This window comes from Pelophylax lessonae (assembly GCF_965119305.1).
Source record: "Pelophylax lessonae genome assembly, chromosome: 3".
NCBI classification, from domain to species: Eukaryota; Metazoa; Chordata; class Amphibia; order Anura; family Ranidae; genus Pelophylax; species Pelophylax lessonae.
In genome coordinates, this window is record NC_138770.1 from 515,926,524 (window position 1) to 515,944,097 (window position 17,574).

The window sequence follows — 17,574 nt, forward strand, 5'->3', positions numbered from 1 at the left end:
AATCCTGTAGCTGCTGAACTTTAATAAAAGCAATGACATCAGTGCTACTTCCAATTGCAAAGAGGACCAGAGCAAAGAGGTGTCAGTTTGGAGGAAGAGAGAGTTGGGAAGAGGCATGGACTGTAAGTTAAGTAGCAGAGGGGGTTGTTAATCAGTTTCAGATGCTTTGGTGTTAATGAAATAAACAACAGGTGTGCTAGGTGGGCAACAATGAGACAACCCCCAAAACAGGAATGGTTTTACAGGTGGAGGCCACTGAAATTGCTTCTCCTACTCATTTTTTTCTTTTCTTTTTTTTTTTTCACTAGTTTTGCATTTGGATAGGGTCAGTGTCACTACTGGTAGCATGAGGCGATACCTGAACCTTATAGAGGTTGCAAAGGCAGTTCAACTCCTCCCTGTCACATGTCCCCTCAGTATTTTTGGTCAATCCCAGGATGCACTGCGGTTGTGCCTGCCCACTGGGACTGCCATAAAACCTGTTGTGTCACTGGCTGGGTTTCCTCCACTGTCCAGCAAGCTCTCTCATTGGATGCAGTGGGGACACTCCCTCAGACCCAGTGAATGACACCTGTAGACATGCAACAGGCAACCTGACAGATCAGTCTCCCCTGATAAACAGAAGGAGCCAATAGATGCTTTTTCCTAGCACCTACCTAGGAGGGTGCTACACACAGATGAACCAGATTTTGCCCTCTCCAGTTTTAATTAATCAACCCCTTTGTCTGCTAACATTTTCATTATTGGCACAGAGTCTCTTTCTTCAACATAGTGTAGTAGAAAAAACATCCACTTCCTTGCAGCTGTCTCCAATCCTCAGAAAAACTGTAAATGAACCAGAGAATGGACTGGCATAATTTAGGATCCTCATAAAACAACACTCTTGGTTCATCTTGGTCCTTGGAGATTGATCTCTCTCACTCTTCACAATTTCAGGGTTTAAAAAGTTCCAAAAACAATCTTTTAATGCATGAGCCAGTAAAATGGAAAGGGAGTCACTAAAAATTGCTTCAGTTGTCATTAGCCTGTGAATTTGTTCCCTATTTCTCTTCATGCAAAGCAATAATCTGTACATAGTCACTGCTATAGTACAATAATTCAGAAGGGTTTTGCCATGCAATTATTAAAGCAGAATATATAACTCAGCTTGGTTCCAAGCCATTATTAAAGCAGAAAAGTAGTTGCTGTGTATTATGAAGTTACAATGTGGAGAGATGTGAGTATTTCCTTTCTATTGTCTGGTTTACATCCAGCTTTTATGCTCAGTAATCTACATCATAGTATACAAAAGGTCTTAGATAATATACTCAATTTATAATTTGCAGAATATTATGAAACTTAAAGAAGCTGGACCCAGGGAATTTCTAGATTGTATATATTTTTTAAGATGTGGGTACATTTTCTCAAAAGTATACTATTTATTATATAGATCACATAATTACACACATCTTTCTCAATCAGATGTATTATTAAAATGGAATATGTTTTGTAAACTGCAGAAATATTCACATTGCATTGCCTGGAAGAGTCGTATAAATGCCTCCATTATGTTTTCACATTCCCTAAACAACCGTGCTTAAAGATATCTTCATTACTAAGGTTTATTGAATCCAATTTATACAGAACAGACAGAATACAGATCAGTTTCAGGGGAGATAGAATCCAATCTTAACAACATGATGTGGAAACAGACTGATACTGCAGGACAAAGCATCTGTTCCACTGGGCTTTGTATTGTACTTAGTTACAGAAAAGAAAACCTAGATATATTTTGTGTACCAGCTTCATGTCATGACCCTTTGTTCTAGAAAAATGCATCTTGGTAGATACTTTGTATTTTTCCTTTTTTCTTTTCATTGTTCTGATATTTATTGACTATTGAGCTTACTTTGATTTAAACGGACACTATGGATTTATGGATTACCCTAGATGAGTAGATGGTCTGCCACAAACCATAGTTAATGAGCCCTTTGGGGACTGCTGTGCCATTCTATATGACCTGTTGCAGTCTTCCCCCCTAATTTAGATAACATGAAAATCCAACACACACATTGTATCAATCAGTGCCCATGCACAGAGAAATTTTTATAGTTGCATCCTTATTTATAATTAGATGTGAGACCTGATCCACTTGAATTGCTTGCAAAATTCAGGCTCTCTATGGTCACCCTATCATGCTGTGTAAACAGAAGGAGCAACCCTAGCATTGTGTATTATGGGGAGAATGGAGGGTATTTATAGCCAGTAGGAGGGTTTTTAAACCTGTTTAATAGATTGATCCTCCCAAGAACATGTTGCTGCCATACACAGGAGGCAGTTGCACAGTCTGGCTAAAAACACCTGCATTTGGTGACTAAATTGTCGTGTCTATGGCCAGCTTAAGATTGCTGTAATACTATTTCATTTAGGAGATTCTGGACACCATCACCATGATTTTCCCACATGTTAAAGCAGAGATCCACAACCCCCGGGACGAAAACTGGTACTGGTCCGTGGCCTGTTAGTAACAAGACTGCACAGCAAGAGGTGAGCAGCAGGTGATGAGTGAAGCTCCGCCTCCTGTCAGATCAGCGGGGGCTACTCTTTGGCTACAAGATATGTGTCCCTCCTCCTTCTGACACCCCAGGGCACAATGAACTCATACAGGGATCTTTAAATGGCAGACCGCAGTCTGGACCTGGACTGAGTTACAGCCCTGTCCAGACTACAGCCATGCCACTTAGCAGCCTGTGTGTCCTCTCCCTGGTTTCCTGTAGATCTGAACAGAGAGTGAGAGTCTTTTCACATTAACAAGCAGGTAATCATGCTCTTGTTAACATGATAATTTGGGCAGCTCCTTCCCCACCGTCCAGATCTGCAGCCAGAGAGACCAGGGAAAGCACAATCAGGCTGATAAATGCCTCTGCCCGGCCAAAGGTAGGACTTTGCAGGGGTGGCAAAGATTGAAAGTGGGGCAGTGGTGTAAGAGAGAAAAGGGGGAGGCAGGAATGCAATGGGCACTGTGACGGGGGGGGGGGGGCGCTGTTATTGCTAGGGGCACTGCAATGTAAAGGGGTCTGCACCGTAAAAGGCACTGTAATATAAAAATGGCTGTGATATGAAGGGGAACTGAGGACACCATGGGACTGCTTTAAAGGGGCAACTGTGATGTAAAGGGGGATTGTGGACATTGATGAAGAGGGGGATCCTGTGCTGTTAAAGGGGGTTGTGACGTGAAGGGGGGGCTGAGGACAGACTCCACCCCCCGGTCCCTGGAAAAATTGGCTGCTATGAAACCAGACCCTGATGTCAAAAAGGTTGGGGACTGCTGTGTTAAAGTATATGTAAAACCTAACTGAATGCCATTTAGTTAAAAGGTTGGCACCCCCATATAAGGAATCCTTAACATAGTAATATCAAAGTATTATACAGCATGTGTTTTTATATTTACAGCTCTCATTAAAATAACACCTAGCAATTCTTAAGGTCCTGGTTCTGACTTTTTCTGTTAGAAAATGACAATGTTCCTTAACTGTCTGCAAATTGGTCTGCTGCACTGTCACCCTATCACATGCACTTCCAGTGGACTATAAGTGGCCATGACAATGCTCCCAACACAGACATTTTCGGCCACTGTCACCATCGGGAATCTAACCCTGAGCAATGATATAGAGTCACCACTGGACAGAGTGGAGGTAGATAAGAAGTAGCTCAAAAGCGGAGGGAGGAAATCAGCAGCACTGAAATGCTATAAATAAAGCAAAAAAAGATATTTTATAAAAGGAAAAAATTGGCATTGCTCTGATACATAGTGCTTTAGCAATTTAAATGTCATCCTGTTAGTGTTTAGATTGACTTCAACTACTTGAGGGCCAGAAGCATACACTCCTTTTCCCAGACGTAGTCAATATTATCTATAAGAACCAAATGTGGTCACTCCTGTGTGCAATTAGGCTTTTAAACAGTGTTTTTAGGCTTTATTGATAAATAACATGTAATTATTATATATTGAACAGGACACCGAGGCAGGGTCCTGGAAGAACGCTATATTTCCCCTCTGTTTGGACTGTGGTTCCTTTAAGGGAACAAAAGGGTTAACTCTGGATTAACTGGATTTTTGTACAGCCATGAAGATGCCTGTCAGTATCCTGCCTAAAAACCTGTTGGCAGGGGAAGTTACCCTCTCCAAAAGTCGGGGACTAATTAATTGCAACAGCAGTTCTGAACTCTTCAAGTCGGTGAGACTGTTATGCTTTGTTGTGTTTTTTTGCTGCTGTGAAGCTTTTTAAGTTAATAAACGTTCCTTTGATTTCAACGCCTGTGTCCTGTGACACAGCTGATTCCCCGAACATTGCAACTGGTGCAGAATGAGGGTCAGGACAGAGTAACAGGTATTTATTTTGCATTGGACTTTAAATTGACATTTAAAGGGACAGTACATTTGATTTATATCCTGGGTTAAAGCTGCACAAACCCTGGAAGCTGAAACAATAGAGGAGCTAATTAAACAATTATCCCTGGCTAATATGCAAGTGCAGACTCACCATGAGGAAGCTAATCAGTGCTTAGTTGGCGGTACAACAAGCTTACCTCAAAGAGGCTCTGACTCTGCAGCAAGGAAGTACTCACCTGCTGGTGACCCACCTGGCAGCCCAGCAAGGGGCTATACACACTCAGGTTACTGCCTTGCAAGAGGCCGTACAGCATCTTTCTCAGGGTTGTGAACAAGTAGCTGTTGCCCCTGGCAACCAGGTGACTGTGAGGGCAAGCCATTTTCTGCAGAAGTTGTCCCTGAGTGATGATGTAGAGGCATTATTTGGTACCTTTGAGAGAACAGCAGAAAGAGATGGGTGGCCCCAGAACCAGTGGGCTGGGCTCAGTGCTCCGTTCCTCTCCAGAGATTGTCAAAAGTCCTACTTTGATCTGCAGCCTAATGAAGCTAAAGACTATGAATGGCTAAAGGCAGAAATTCTGGCTCGTCTTGGGGTGACTACGGCCGTTCTGGCCAAACGAGTGCACCAATGAAAGTATCGTCCAGACTGGCCACCCAGGTCCCAAATGCATGACCTGCTGCAACTGTTAAAAAAAAGGGCTGCAGCCCGAGATGTTGTCTCGCCTCCAAATCGTGGAATGAGTCCTGTTGGACTGATACCTGAGGTCCCTGCCAGATGACCTTCAAGGGTGGGTCAGCCATGGAGACCCCAAAACAGTAAACCACCTTGTTGAGATGGTGGAAAGATATAAAGTAGTGGAGGATCTGCTCGGCCCTACCAAGCACAAATGGCCCAGTCTGTCACGGCCTATGCGGTAAACTGCAGTCCCCCGGAAGGAAATCCCACGGAACCCTGAAACAACAATCCCGTAACGCCAAGGGTCACTTCCCGTACCTCCTCAGAGGTCTGTACCTGCTTGGAAAGTGGGGGATGTACTATGTTGGCAGTGTCATTCCTGGGGCCATACACAGCCCACTGCAAGAGGAGCCCATGGAATGCGGGGTTCTCCAGAGGGGGTCTTTTCTTGCCCATAAAGCATGCACAACACATCTTGACCTTGGTGAGGGGAAGTTTGAGTGTGAAGTAAAAGTGAACCACCTCCCTGCCAGGGCTTTGTTGGACTCAGGAAGCATGGTGACCCTGGCTCATCCCAGAGTAATTGGAAGGATCGACCCAGTAAGCAAAACTTTACGTGTTGTGTGCATTTACGGGGACACTAGAGAGTACCCTCTCATCTCAGTGTCCAGCATGTAGCACTGGTACTCAATAGTGAGACTGGTGAAGAACTTAGTGCATGATGTGCATAGGACAAGACTGTCCGTTATTTGCAAAACTGTGCAAACAAGGAGAACTATAGGAGAAGCCCGCCCAGAGACTGGGGAGAAACTAGTCCCCCTGTTCCTGCTGTTGAGGAGAGTAACCCTGAACTGCCAAATGTTGTTGAGGTTGATATAAATAATGAAAATGCTAACGACCTGGTTGATGATAATAAAAGTAATACTTATACTGTTGAGGATGCTAAAATACGTCGTCCACAGACCGACTTGAACGCTGGGGGGGGGGGGGGGAAGCTTCTCCACTTCAGGTAATGCTGAGGGAAGAGGATGAGGAGGTGGCCTCTACCCATGCACTACTGGATTTGGGTGTTCTCCAGGGGGCATTTGGTACAGTCCAGATGCAGGACCCCACTTTGGCCCAGGCGTGGGAACAGGTTGTGGTGGTAAATGGGGTTCCCCAAGAGCCAGGTGTGAATGAGCAATTGCCACACTTTGCAGTATATAATAAATTGCTTTATCGGCTTAACAAAGTAAGAGAAAATGTGGTAGAACAATTGTTGGTACCCCAACAGTATAAAGGAAAGGTTTTTGACCTGGCCCATAACGATGTTTTAGGGGGACACCTGGAAAATGAGAAGACAGAGGCACGGATCACTAAGCAGTTTTACTGGCCAGGTCTAAAAGCAGAGATAAAGAAAGATACTGTGCCTCTTGTCCCACCTGTCAGTTAACCGCTCTGGTGACTCACTTCCATAGTTCTTTGGTCCCTCTGCCCAAAATTGAGGTCCCATTCGAAAAGACAGCAATGGATATAGTGGGTCACTTGGTAAAGCCTGCTTGAGATCACTCCTACATACTGGTGATCCTTGATTATGTCACCCGATATCCTGAGGCGCTACCCCTGCGGAATACCTCCTCTAAGACTATTGCCCGGGAGTTATTCCAGTTGTTTACATGGACAGGTTTTCCTAAAGAAATACTCACGGACCAGGGCACTCCGTTTATGTTGAGGGTTATGGCTGATGTGTGCAAGCTGTTCCAGATTAAACAGCTGCGCACATCAGTCTACCATCCCCAAACGGACAGCTTGGTAGAACACTTTTATAGGACTCTTAAATCCATGCTCAAGAGAGTGGTACAAAGGGATGGGAAAGACTAGGACTGCCTGTTACTGGCTTTCCTATTCAGGAAGTTCCCAAGGCCTCCACTGGGTTTTCACTCTTTGAGTTGGTGTATGGGCGAAGACCTCATGGATTGCTTGACTTTGTTAAAAATGAATGGAAAAGTGAACCTTTTCCGCATAAGAGTGTTCTTGAATATGTCTCACAAATGCAGGAAAAGATCATAAGCGTGATGCCACTGGTCAAGGAACATTTGCAAAAAGCCCAGGAGGAGATTTTTAGGTACGCTAAAATAATGCACTTCCAAGTGGGGAATCGAGTGGCGGTACTAATTCCCACTGTGGAAAGTAAGTTCTTGGCCAGATGGCAATGTCCCTTTGAAATTGTGGAAAAAATGGTTGAGGTAAATTATAAAGTCCACCAAACAGGCAAGAGGAAGCTGCATCAGGTATATCACGTAAACTTGTTAAATGCCTTGACGTACAGGGAACCCATGCCCTCCCTGGCTGGTGCATGACTTGAGCCTCAGGTTGGGGTGGAGAGTGTCTAAGTAGCAAATACTCTGTCTAAAATCCAAAGTCATCAAGCAAAGGAGTTCTTGCAGAGAAATAAAGAACAATTTTCAGACTTGCCAGGTCTTACTAATGTCATCGAGCTTGATATTATCCCGGAACCAGGAGTCAAAGTTTGTGTCCGACCTTACCATATCCCAGAGGCTCAGAGGAAGGCCGTTTCAGAGGGAGTGAAGAAGATGTTAGACCCGGAGATTATTGAAGAATCACAGAGTGAGTGGTCAAGCCCAGTTATGTTGATACCAAAGCCCAACGGGACTCTGCGATTCTGCAATGATTTTCAGAAACCTAATGAAATTTCAAGGTTTGATGCCTACCCCATGCCCTGGGTAGATAAGCTTATTGAGAGACTAGGTCCAGCCAGGTATATCACTAGATTAGACCTTACAAAGAAGTATTGGCAAATCCCCCCGACTAAGGCTGCTAGAGAGAAAACTGCTTTTTCTATTCCAGAGGGGAGTTTTCAGTACAAAAGAATGCCTTTTTGTACTACAAAACTGCTCTAGCCATGTTCCAGCGAGCAATGTAAAAGATTTTACGACCTCACCGGTAGTATGCCTCCGTATATTTGGATGACATCGACATTTTTAGCAGAGACTGGGACATTTTTAGCAGACACTTGCCCAAATCCAGGCAGTGCTGGACTTCCTTTGGAAGGAGGGGTTTACAGTGAACCCGAAAAAATGTGCTTTGGGAATGAAGGAGCTGAAATGCCTGGGGTATACCAAAGGTAGAGGGCTAGTAAAACCTCAGGTAAGCAAGGTAGAGGACATACAGAAAACTGTCCCCGCCCCCCTCACAATTAGGCAGGTACGTGCATTCCTGGGCATGGTGGGATACAGTGGCGGCTGGTGTGTTGGGGCGCAGGGGTGCCGCCACCCCTATCCATGCGTCTGGCCCCCTAATCTACATGCGGGGCGCCGGACGCATGGAGTTCAATAAGCTTTTTTTTTTCTTGCATCACCTGATTACAGCCAGAGGCTCTAATAGGCTTCAGCAAAGGGTGGACCTGGGGCGCAGAGCAGTGCGCCCCGGGTCCACCCATTGTGTGACAATAGCGAATGAAAATTCGCTATTGTCACACGGATCCTCCTCCTGGCCAATCAGGAAGTGGGTCCGATACGTGCTTCCTGATTGGCCGAAAGGCAAACCCCATGCCATTGGCTGGGGAGGAGGCGGGAGCCGGGAGGACTGAGGACTCGAGGAGACCGGCACGCCGGAGAAGCCGCAAGCCGCCGCTGCTTGTTACCTGATCCAGGATGTGTGGAGCCTCCTGACATCAGCCAGGTAAGGACAAGAGTGCAAAGCTCTGAGGACCTGCCTAGACACAGGTACTGTACACAGCATATAATTTATACCTTCTCTGAGTACACCAAGTGCCCTGCGAAGATTGCTACTGCTCTGCCAGTCTGTGTGTTACCAGCTTACAGCGCTGGATGCATTATTATACAGTTTTTTTTCTTGTGATCACCTGGCTGTGTGGGAGGGGGTTTTGAAGTTCTAGCATCTTATTGTAGGAGTTTCATTCAAGCCATGCCAAGCCAAGAACTGTGGAAATTGGGGGACAAAAGGCAAGTTTGTGGTATTTTCTGCTGGATGAAAGGGGGCACACTGGTCTCTGTGCATTGAAAGGGGGCACGCTGGTTACTGCATTGAAAGGGAGCACGCTGGTCTCTGTGCATTGAAAGGGGGCACGCTGGTCTCTGTGCATTGAAAGGGGGCACACTGGCATCTCTGCATTGAAAGGGGGCACGCTGGCATCTCTGCATTGAAAGGGGGCACGACGATCTCTGCATTGAAGGGGGCACGATAATCTCTGCATTGAAGGGGGCACACTGGTCTCTCTGTACTGAAGGGGGCACACTATACCTTGATTACTGAAGGCCCCTTTCACACTTTTGGGACCTCAAAGCCACACAATTTTTTACAGCGTTTTTTGCCGCAAAGCAATGCCTATTACATTTTTCTGTTTGCGCCCCCCCCCCCACAAATTTTGAGCACCAGCCGCCACTGGTGGGATGCTACAGGGGGTTTGTACCCAACTTTGCCACATTGTTGGCTCCATTGACTGATCTGACTAAGATTCTGAAGTCGGTCATGGTTGAGTGGAATGCAGACGCTGAAAAGGCTTCTTTTTTTTTTTTGGAGCTCAAGTCGGCACTGTGCCACCACCCTATCCTGATAGCACTAAACTTTTCAAAATAATTCATTGTCCAGATTAATGCTTCAGATGTGGAGTTAAGAGTAGTCCTGTCACAGGTTGTTCATGGTAAGGAGCACCAGGTCGTCTTTCTCAGTAGGAAGTTGACGCCAGCGGAGAAAAATTTTGCTATAGTTGAGTGAGAGTGTCTAGCCATTAAGTGGGTTTTAGAATCCCTCAGCTATTATCTCTTGGGGAGGAAATTTAGACTGATTTCACACCATTCTCCTTTAACATGGATGAGACAAGGTAAAGGGAATAATGCCAGGATTACCTGTTGGTTCCTGGCACTACAGGAATTTAGGTTTGTAGTGGAGCACAGGCCTGGGAGACAGCATCAAAATCCAGATGCCCTCTCCCGAGCCCATTGTCTTAGCTCCACTGTTGCCTCCACCTCCTTGGCATTGGGGCAGAGGGGGGATATGTACTGGACACTGAGGCTGGGTCCTGGAAGGACGCTATATTTCCCCTCTGTTTGGACTGTGGTCCCTTTAAGGGAATAAAAGGGTTAACTCACTGGTCAGAGGAAGTGGGTTTAAAAAAAGACAGAAAGTTGGAGGTGTGGTGTGGAGTAGTACAGAGGAGTACTGGTAATAATGGATGGTGGATTTTTGCACAGTCGTGAGGGTGCCTGTCAGTATCCTGCCTGAAAACCTGTTGTCAGGGGAAGTTACCCTCTCCAAAAGTCTTGGATTGTTTAATTGCAACAGCAGTTCTGAACTCTTCAAGTCGGTGAGACTGTTATTCTTTGTAGTGTTTTTTTTTTTTTGCTGCTGTGCAGTTGTTTAAGGTAATAAACGTTCCTTTGATTGCAACGCCTGTGTCTTGCGATCCAGCTGATTCCCCCGAACATTGCAACATATATATATGTGTGTATGTATGTATATATATATATATATATATATATATATATATATATATATATATATATATATATATTATACATATATACTATATTACCAAAAGTATTGGGACACCTGCCTTACACGCAGATGGATTTTAATGGCATCCCAGTCTTAGTCCGTAGGGTTCAATATTGAGTTGGCCCACCTTTCGCACCTATAACAGCTTCAACTCTTCTGGGAAGGCTGTCCACAAGGTTTAGGAGTGTGTCTATGGGAGTGTTTGAGCATTCCTCCAGAAATGCATTTGTGAGGTCAGGCACTGATGTTGGAGAGAAGGCCTGGCTCGCAGTCTCTGCTTTAATTCATTCCAAAGATGTTCTATCGAGTTGAGGTCATGACTGTGCAGGCCAGTCAAGTTCCACCACCCCAAACTCACTAACCCATGTCTTTATGGATCTTGCTTTGTGCACTGTTCCAAATAATTTAGTGGAGGGGGGATTATGGTGTGGGTTGTTTTTCAGAAGTTTAGCTTGGTCCTTTAGTTCCAGTGAAAGGAACTCTTAAGGCATCAGCATATCAAGACATTTTGGACAATGTCATGCTCCCAGCTTTGTGGGAAAAGCCAAAAGAAGAGTCTGTCAGATCTGACAACTGCAAAACTAGCATGGGGGCAAGGTCATCCCACACTGGAGGCACCAAACTCTCTCTGCCTGCTCCCCTTGTTTTTATAAGATTAGAATGAATATGTTTAATCTCTTAAAAAAAAAGCCAAAGGGAGGTGATAAGTATTCCTTCTGATAGTACCCATTATGAGCTACATGCAGATGGAAAATGGTATGTCCTGCCCTCACAGAACCACTTAGAGACTGACAAACTGGTTAAATGGACCATGCTCATGACAGTCATGTTGTGTTTGGACTCACCACTATTGTGATGATGTACTGGTGTTGGAAATCCTAACTCGGAGCCAGCCATCACAACCAGCTTGTCCATAAAACCTACGGTCATTTCCGAACGTAATAACTGTCACAGTAGGTCAGATCAGATCTCCAAAGGTGATATACCAAAGGATATGAGTCCATCCCCCATCTTTCCTGTATAAATTGAGTAGCATGAGAAAAATTAACATTGCATTGGTCTGGAAAGTGTATTTAAAATCACAGGGATTTCCAATTTCAAATGTTCTCCTACCAACACCATAAAACTACTGCCAAAATGCATTTTTGTTTGTCTCCCTTTTTAATTGATAGCAAATAGCCAATATTTATGTAATTTTCTTTCTTATCTTTTTTTGTCATTTTTGCCTATGTACATACTGTATTTCCATGTGCACCCCACCCAGGGATATTACATTATAAAAATTGATAAGTGGGCCACTGTGTACTAAGCTAAGAATTCAAACTCCTCGATATAGTGTTGCATTATATTGCTAGTACCTGTACGCTTGATTGTAAATTCCCTGCTAATCTGTATAAAAGTGCATTGTGTGGCTGCCGATCGAATGCAGATTAGTATCCACGTGTGGGAGCTATCATATTTGTTGATTACAGGTACTTACAGTATATAGCACTGTCAATTTACACAGTGCTTCACATATATATTGTACATTCACACCAGTCCCTGCTCTCAAGGAGCTTACAATCTAAGGTCCCTAACTCACATTCATACATACTAGGGCCAGTTTAGGCAGGTGTCAATTAACCTACCAGCATGTCTTTGGAGCGTGGGAGGAAACCAGAGTACCCAGAGGAAACCCTTGCATGCACAGGGAGAACATGCAAACTCTAGGCAGGTAGTGTCGTGGTTCGGATTTGAACCAGCGACTATTGTGTGTGTGTGTGTGTGCTTGCCTAGAGCAGACCAACCAGCTGACAAACTTAAGGTGGTGGCAAGTAACATTAAATCGTGTGTCTGGGGGGGATGGAGGTGTGTGTGGGCAGTGGGAAAAGTAACCATGCAAGAATTCTAGCTGTCAGAATAGTCCCACTACAAGGGTAGTTTTATAATTTCCCTGGAGTTCAGCTTTAACTCAAACTCCTTCCTCCCCTTCTCTTAGTAGCTAATATTTTTCTGTTGACTTGTTTTTATTTTTGTTTAAATTTTTTTCATTTATATTTAAACTTTTTCATTCAAGTTGAGTTTTTTTTAGTATTTTGTTTAAAAAAGGCAAATGGAAAAAAAGGCTTTGTACTAAAAATGTAATTTTAATGTCATAAAATTAAAGAATAAAATATGCACTTCTTTTTACAGTGCCATTTTTTTTATATTATTTAATTTTTTTTAACTAACACTATCCAAGCTAGAAAAATTTTTTTTTTTGGGGGGGTTTTTTTTCCATTTTTCTTTAGAGCTTTTTGTCTTTTTTATTTAATAGAACATGAAATATATTTAGCAAGATAATAATCACACAAGAAAGCTTTGTTAACCTGAAAACATAGTAAGCATTACTTTATCTTAAATAATGCTGAATCAATAGACCCATAGCAGAAATGTAAGCTTTGCTTTGGCCCTTAAGGGGTATAAAGGTGTGTGAACCGAACAAGTTAAATATTTACCATCAGCAAGGTTAAGACAAACACATATAGGGGGATTTTCTAAAACTGGTAAATAGTAACCTATTAGCTACTAACTTCAGCTTGTTCAGTTAGGCTTTGGAGATGAAAACTAGACACTGATTGGATCAGTCTTAGTAAATTCTTAGTAAACTTTGTGTGCTCCTTACCATCCTCCTCTGCTGGAAGTTCTGTGCCGTCTTGAAGGTCTTCATCCACCCATGGACGTGATTCTTTGTCAATCATTTCTTTCCCTTTTTTCACTTTCCCATTGCCTCGCTTATTTTGCAGAATGATTACAATTAATAGACAGATGACCGCAATAAAAATGGGGGATAGAAATGAAAATATAGCCATGGCATAAATTACTTCCACACAAATAAATCTCAATTCTTATCCGATTTGCTTAAAAGGCAAAGATCACAGTAAAGGGGAGGTTTCTACTCTGTAAATGGGCAGCTTAGATTTCACAACATCCTGAGTCTAGTGGAGTCTGTGCCGTTGAACTCTTTATGGAACACTGATTAAAGCTTAAGTGATTTGTGTTCTGTTGAGTTTTCGAAAAGGACACAAAGTCAAGCAGAAAAGAGTGTTATTTCAGCCAAAACAGTTTCTTTTGATTTAGATTTAGAAACAGCCAGATGGGTTAAAACTTTTATTAGGTTTTTATTTCCATCTGTGTCCCCATCAAAGAGTTTTCCACAGCTGGAAGATTTCCCTTTAAGTTGTTGCAAACCCTCACATATACCCAATGAATTGACTGGCCTCAGGTGATACACAGAGATGAAACAAATCCTCCTACAAAAGTTGTACCTGTTTATCTTTAGAAAAAAGTGTATTTCACTCACGTCAATGAATAATTAAGGTAAGATTAAGTAAAATTGTGGTAGGGAGCAGCTGCTGTGGACAGGTGTGTGAAATAATATGTGTGACTTATAAACACTTCCCATAGCGCTTGCTATATGAATAAATAGGTGTACCAGTGATTAAAATAAACATGAAATGTGCACCATACATGTACTGAATTATAAATCCACTGCAATTTATAATTAAATAAAGTGCATGATGCATGTAAACAAACCATAACAATAAAGTGCAGATCAATATTACATTCCATGAACTAAACCATAAACATGGTCCAGGGTAAAGGTGGTTAGGTGGGCATTTGGAAATAAGTTTAGCAACCTTATCTTTAGTAGCAGGGTTGAGTAAGGGAAGTGTTGAGTGTACCTGTGGACATGGGTTTTTAAGTGGGGAGATAACTGTAGAGTGAAGATTTCATCACAAATCGTATCAATCTCTTTTTTAAGTGTTTGGCGATCTCCTGGGTAGTGGGTGAGTTAGTGGGCGAAGTAGAGAGTTAAAGGTAGAGAGAAGTTGATGGGGACTGGATGAAAAGGTGTTAATGAGAGTGATAAAATAGGTCTGCTTGGCAGTGTGGAGGCAAGAATTGTATTTTTGGAGGGTAGATTTATATTGGTTAAAGTCTTTGTGAGACTTATTCTTACGCCACAGACGCTCAAAAGTGCGGCTACATTCGTTGACACTTCTGTTATCATTTGTTTGCTCGGGTTGTAGGGGTTGGTGCCTGATTTTGTGTTTAGTGGGGGGGGGGGGAGGGTGAGCTCATCTAGGGCAGAGGACAGGGATCTTTTGTAGACAGAAGTGGCTAGTTTAAGGGTAGAACAGGGGTGAGATTTTGTCAAAAATATGTCCAGTAGCAGAGTAGAGAAAAGAAGAATTGAAGGTTTCTACGGGTAATTAGTCGATTGGAGGTAGAGGTGGTGTAAGACAGGGAGAGAGCAAAACTAATAAGGTGGTGAAAAGGATTGTTGGAGAGGTTGCATGGAGTGCATACGTAGGAAACAACACAGTTTAGAGTGTTGACATCAGAATGAGTAGAAGCATGTACCCATTGCTTCAGCTCAAATGAGGAGGTTAGACTAAGAACTTCACAAGTAGCAGGAGTGTTAGTATTAATAGGGATGTTGAAGTCCTTAAAATGATTGTGGGGGTTTCAGAAGAGGTAAAGTATCATCAAGGGAAGTCATCAAGGAAAGTTGATACTGTGCTAGGAGGTCGGTAGAACACAGCAATTCTTAAAGAAATTTGAGAAAATAGACATATACAGTGTATCTCATCAAATGATGAGAGGGACAGAGAGGGAGGAGAGTGAAGAATCTGAAAGGTACTCTGTGGAGATAGGAGGATTCCCACTCCACCTCCCTTGCATCCACTGGGTCTAGGGAAGTGAGTCCAGAGAAGGCCATCATGGGAGAGGAAGCAAAAGAAGCAGTGTCAGATTCATGAAGCCAGATTTTGGTGACAGCAAGTAGATTAAAGGAGTTAGTGACAAAGAGGTCATAAACAGGGTTGAGTTTGTTGCAGACAGAGTGGGAATTTCTTAGGGCACAGAAGAAGGGGAGGCTGGTTTTGGGGAGAAAAGGAATAGAAACTAAATGTTATGGATTGCGACTGCTGCCAGGGTGCCAAGGGTACAGGGTGATGGGTGCGTTGCTTACAGTTAAATAAAGGAGGCCCAAAGTTTGGGGAATTGATCTCCAGAGGTTAGGAGAAGCAGAAGGGTAAAAGAGGTAATATGAGAGTGTGATTTAAATGAGAAGACATACCTCAGCATCCTGGGGTTTTTTTTAGCATGTGGGATTAGGAGGAGATGATGAGTGCAGTAATAAGGAGAGGACAGAAATGAGGGTGGGCTATTCAGATTGTGGGTCAGAGAAGAGGAGTGAAGGAAACAGAGTTTAAGGAGAGAGGATTCATCTGTGAAAAGGAGAGGTAGAGAGCGCATGTTACAAAGAGGAAGGAGAGCTTAAAGCGGAGTTGCGGGCACGAAAACGTTTTTTCAATAAACATACCCCCGGGACAGTCAGGGCTAGTACATTCCACAATGGCTAGCCTCTGATCTGTCCCGGTTCGCACTTACCTGCATAAATACTCACTTATAAAATTTCTTCTCCAGCGTTGCCATCTCTGTTGTGGGCAGCTGAAGCCAGCGCGATCCTCTTCTGCAACCTCTTCCGCGTCTTCTTCTCCCAGAAAGCGCCTTCACCAGCCCCTCTCGTCACTTCCGGTGCGGCGCCGCATTCCTCCACAGCTTCTGGGCATGCCCAGAAGCTGTTTAGCAGGGAATGCGGCGTCGCCCCGGAAGTGACGAGCGGGGCCGGTGCCGTCGCATTGATTCCTGGGAGCGATGACGTTCAGCTCCCAGGAATCATCGCAAAGAGCCGCGGCACAGAGGAAGGAAGTGGAGAATAGGTGAGTATTTTCTATCTACAATTACAAGGTGAGTAAAAAAAAAAAAATATATACCTAACTATCCAATTCCTTTTCAGGTGAAGAAGATCCAGCGGATGGGCACAAAATTGATTAGGTCGATTTTGTGCCCGGAACTCTGCTTTAATGAGGAAGTGAGGTCATCTGCAGTCTGGTGTTTTGCAAAGTAGCTTGATGTAGATTTTTGCTTCGTGCAATCACTGAAGTGCAAGAGAGGAATTGCCACTTAATTAAAGGAGGAAACAAAGTATATATGTGGGCGCTTCCGTGGGGTAGAGCCCTGGATCCAACGGGTTATGTAGATCTGCAGGTACTCGGGCAGCACCTGAGAGGAGAAGCGGCTCTGTAGAAATATGGAGAAGAACAAGGCTCCTCTAAGTGCAATATAGACCATTTATTGGAGCATAGAAGAATTAAAACAACTTACAGGAAGTTGAAATCAAAGTGTCCGGGAGACTGCCCATTTGTCTTTCTATTTCTTTTTTTTTTTTAAACTTGTTTTTTATTAATTTCAATACAGATAATAACAATACAAACATACAATTCCCCAAGGGAACTAACCAATACATACATTCAACAATTCATAACTAGGGATGATTGAACTTTTGAAAAGTTCGGTTCTGCCAGAACACCCGAATTTCACGAAAGTTCGGTTCGGATTCCAGAACCCCATTGAAATCAATGGGACCCGAACTTCTGGAATCAAAAAACACAATTTTGAAGCCCTAAATCCCAATAAATGCCCCTAAAAAGTGCCTAGGGTTCTGGGTCATGCCCCAGGGACTATGAATCAGGCAAAAAAAAAGTTCTTAAAAATTGTCATTTTTGATAGAGAGCCAATTATTGAAAAAAAAAAATGAGATTTCTTTGGATTTAGTGCCTGGGGGTCTAAAAAGTGTACCTGTGAAGTTTCAGCTCTGTAGCATGTCCAGGACCAGAAAAAAATGATTATTTTTCTTAGAATTTCAGTAGCGCAGGGATGGTGTTACCCTCCTTTCACACCTGGGCATTTTTGTTTCAGGCGTTTATTGGGCGTTTTTTGGGCATCTTTGGAGGCAGGCATGACATCTGAACTTCTGTATAGGGGTATTTATATATATGTGTATATATATATATATATATATATATATATACCACTAACCCAGAATCTGCATAGTGGAGTCACCCTGGCATAGCAGAGTCAGTTCACCCTAAACTACATACTACACTACGGTCACCCTGACATGGAGGAGTTCGGTCAC

The 17,574-nt window shown here is 43.3% G+C and overlaps 1 protein-coding gene across 1 annotated transcript in view; it reads right to left on the reverse strand.

Moving 5' to 3' along the window:
• IYD (iodotyrosine deiodinase) overlaps positions 1-13,479 on the reverse strand; it is a 62,596-nt gene extending 49,117 nt beyond the window's left edge. Inside the window, exon 1 of the mRNA XM_082252296.1 lies at positions 13,210-13,479. Coding sequence (XP_082108422.1) covers positions 13,210-13,396 — 187 coding nt within the window. The 5' untranslated portion in view covers positions 13,397-13,479. The remainder of the gene's footprint in view (positions 1-13,209) is intronic.
• Between the last annotated feature and the right edge of the window lie 4,095 nt (positions 13,480-17,574).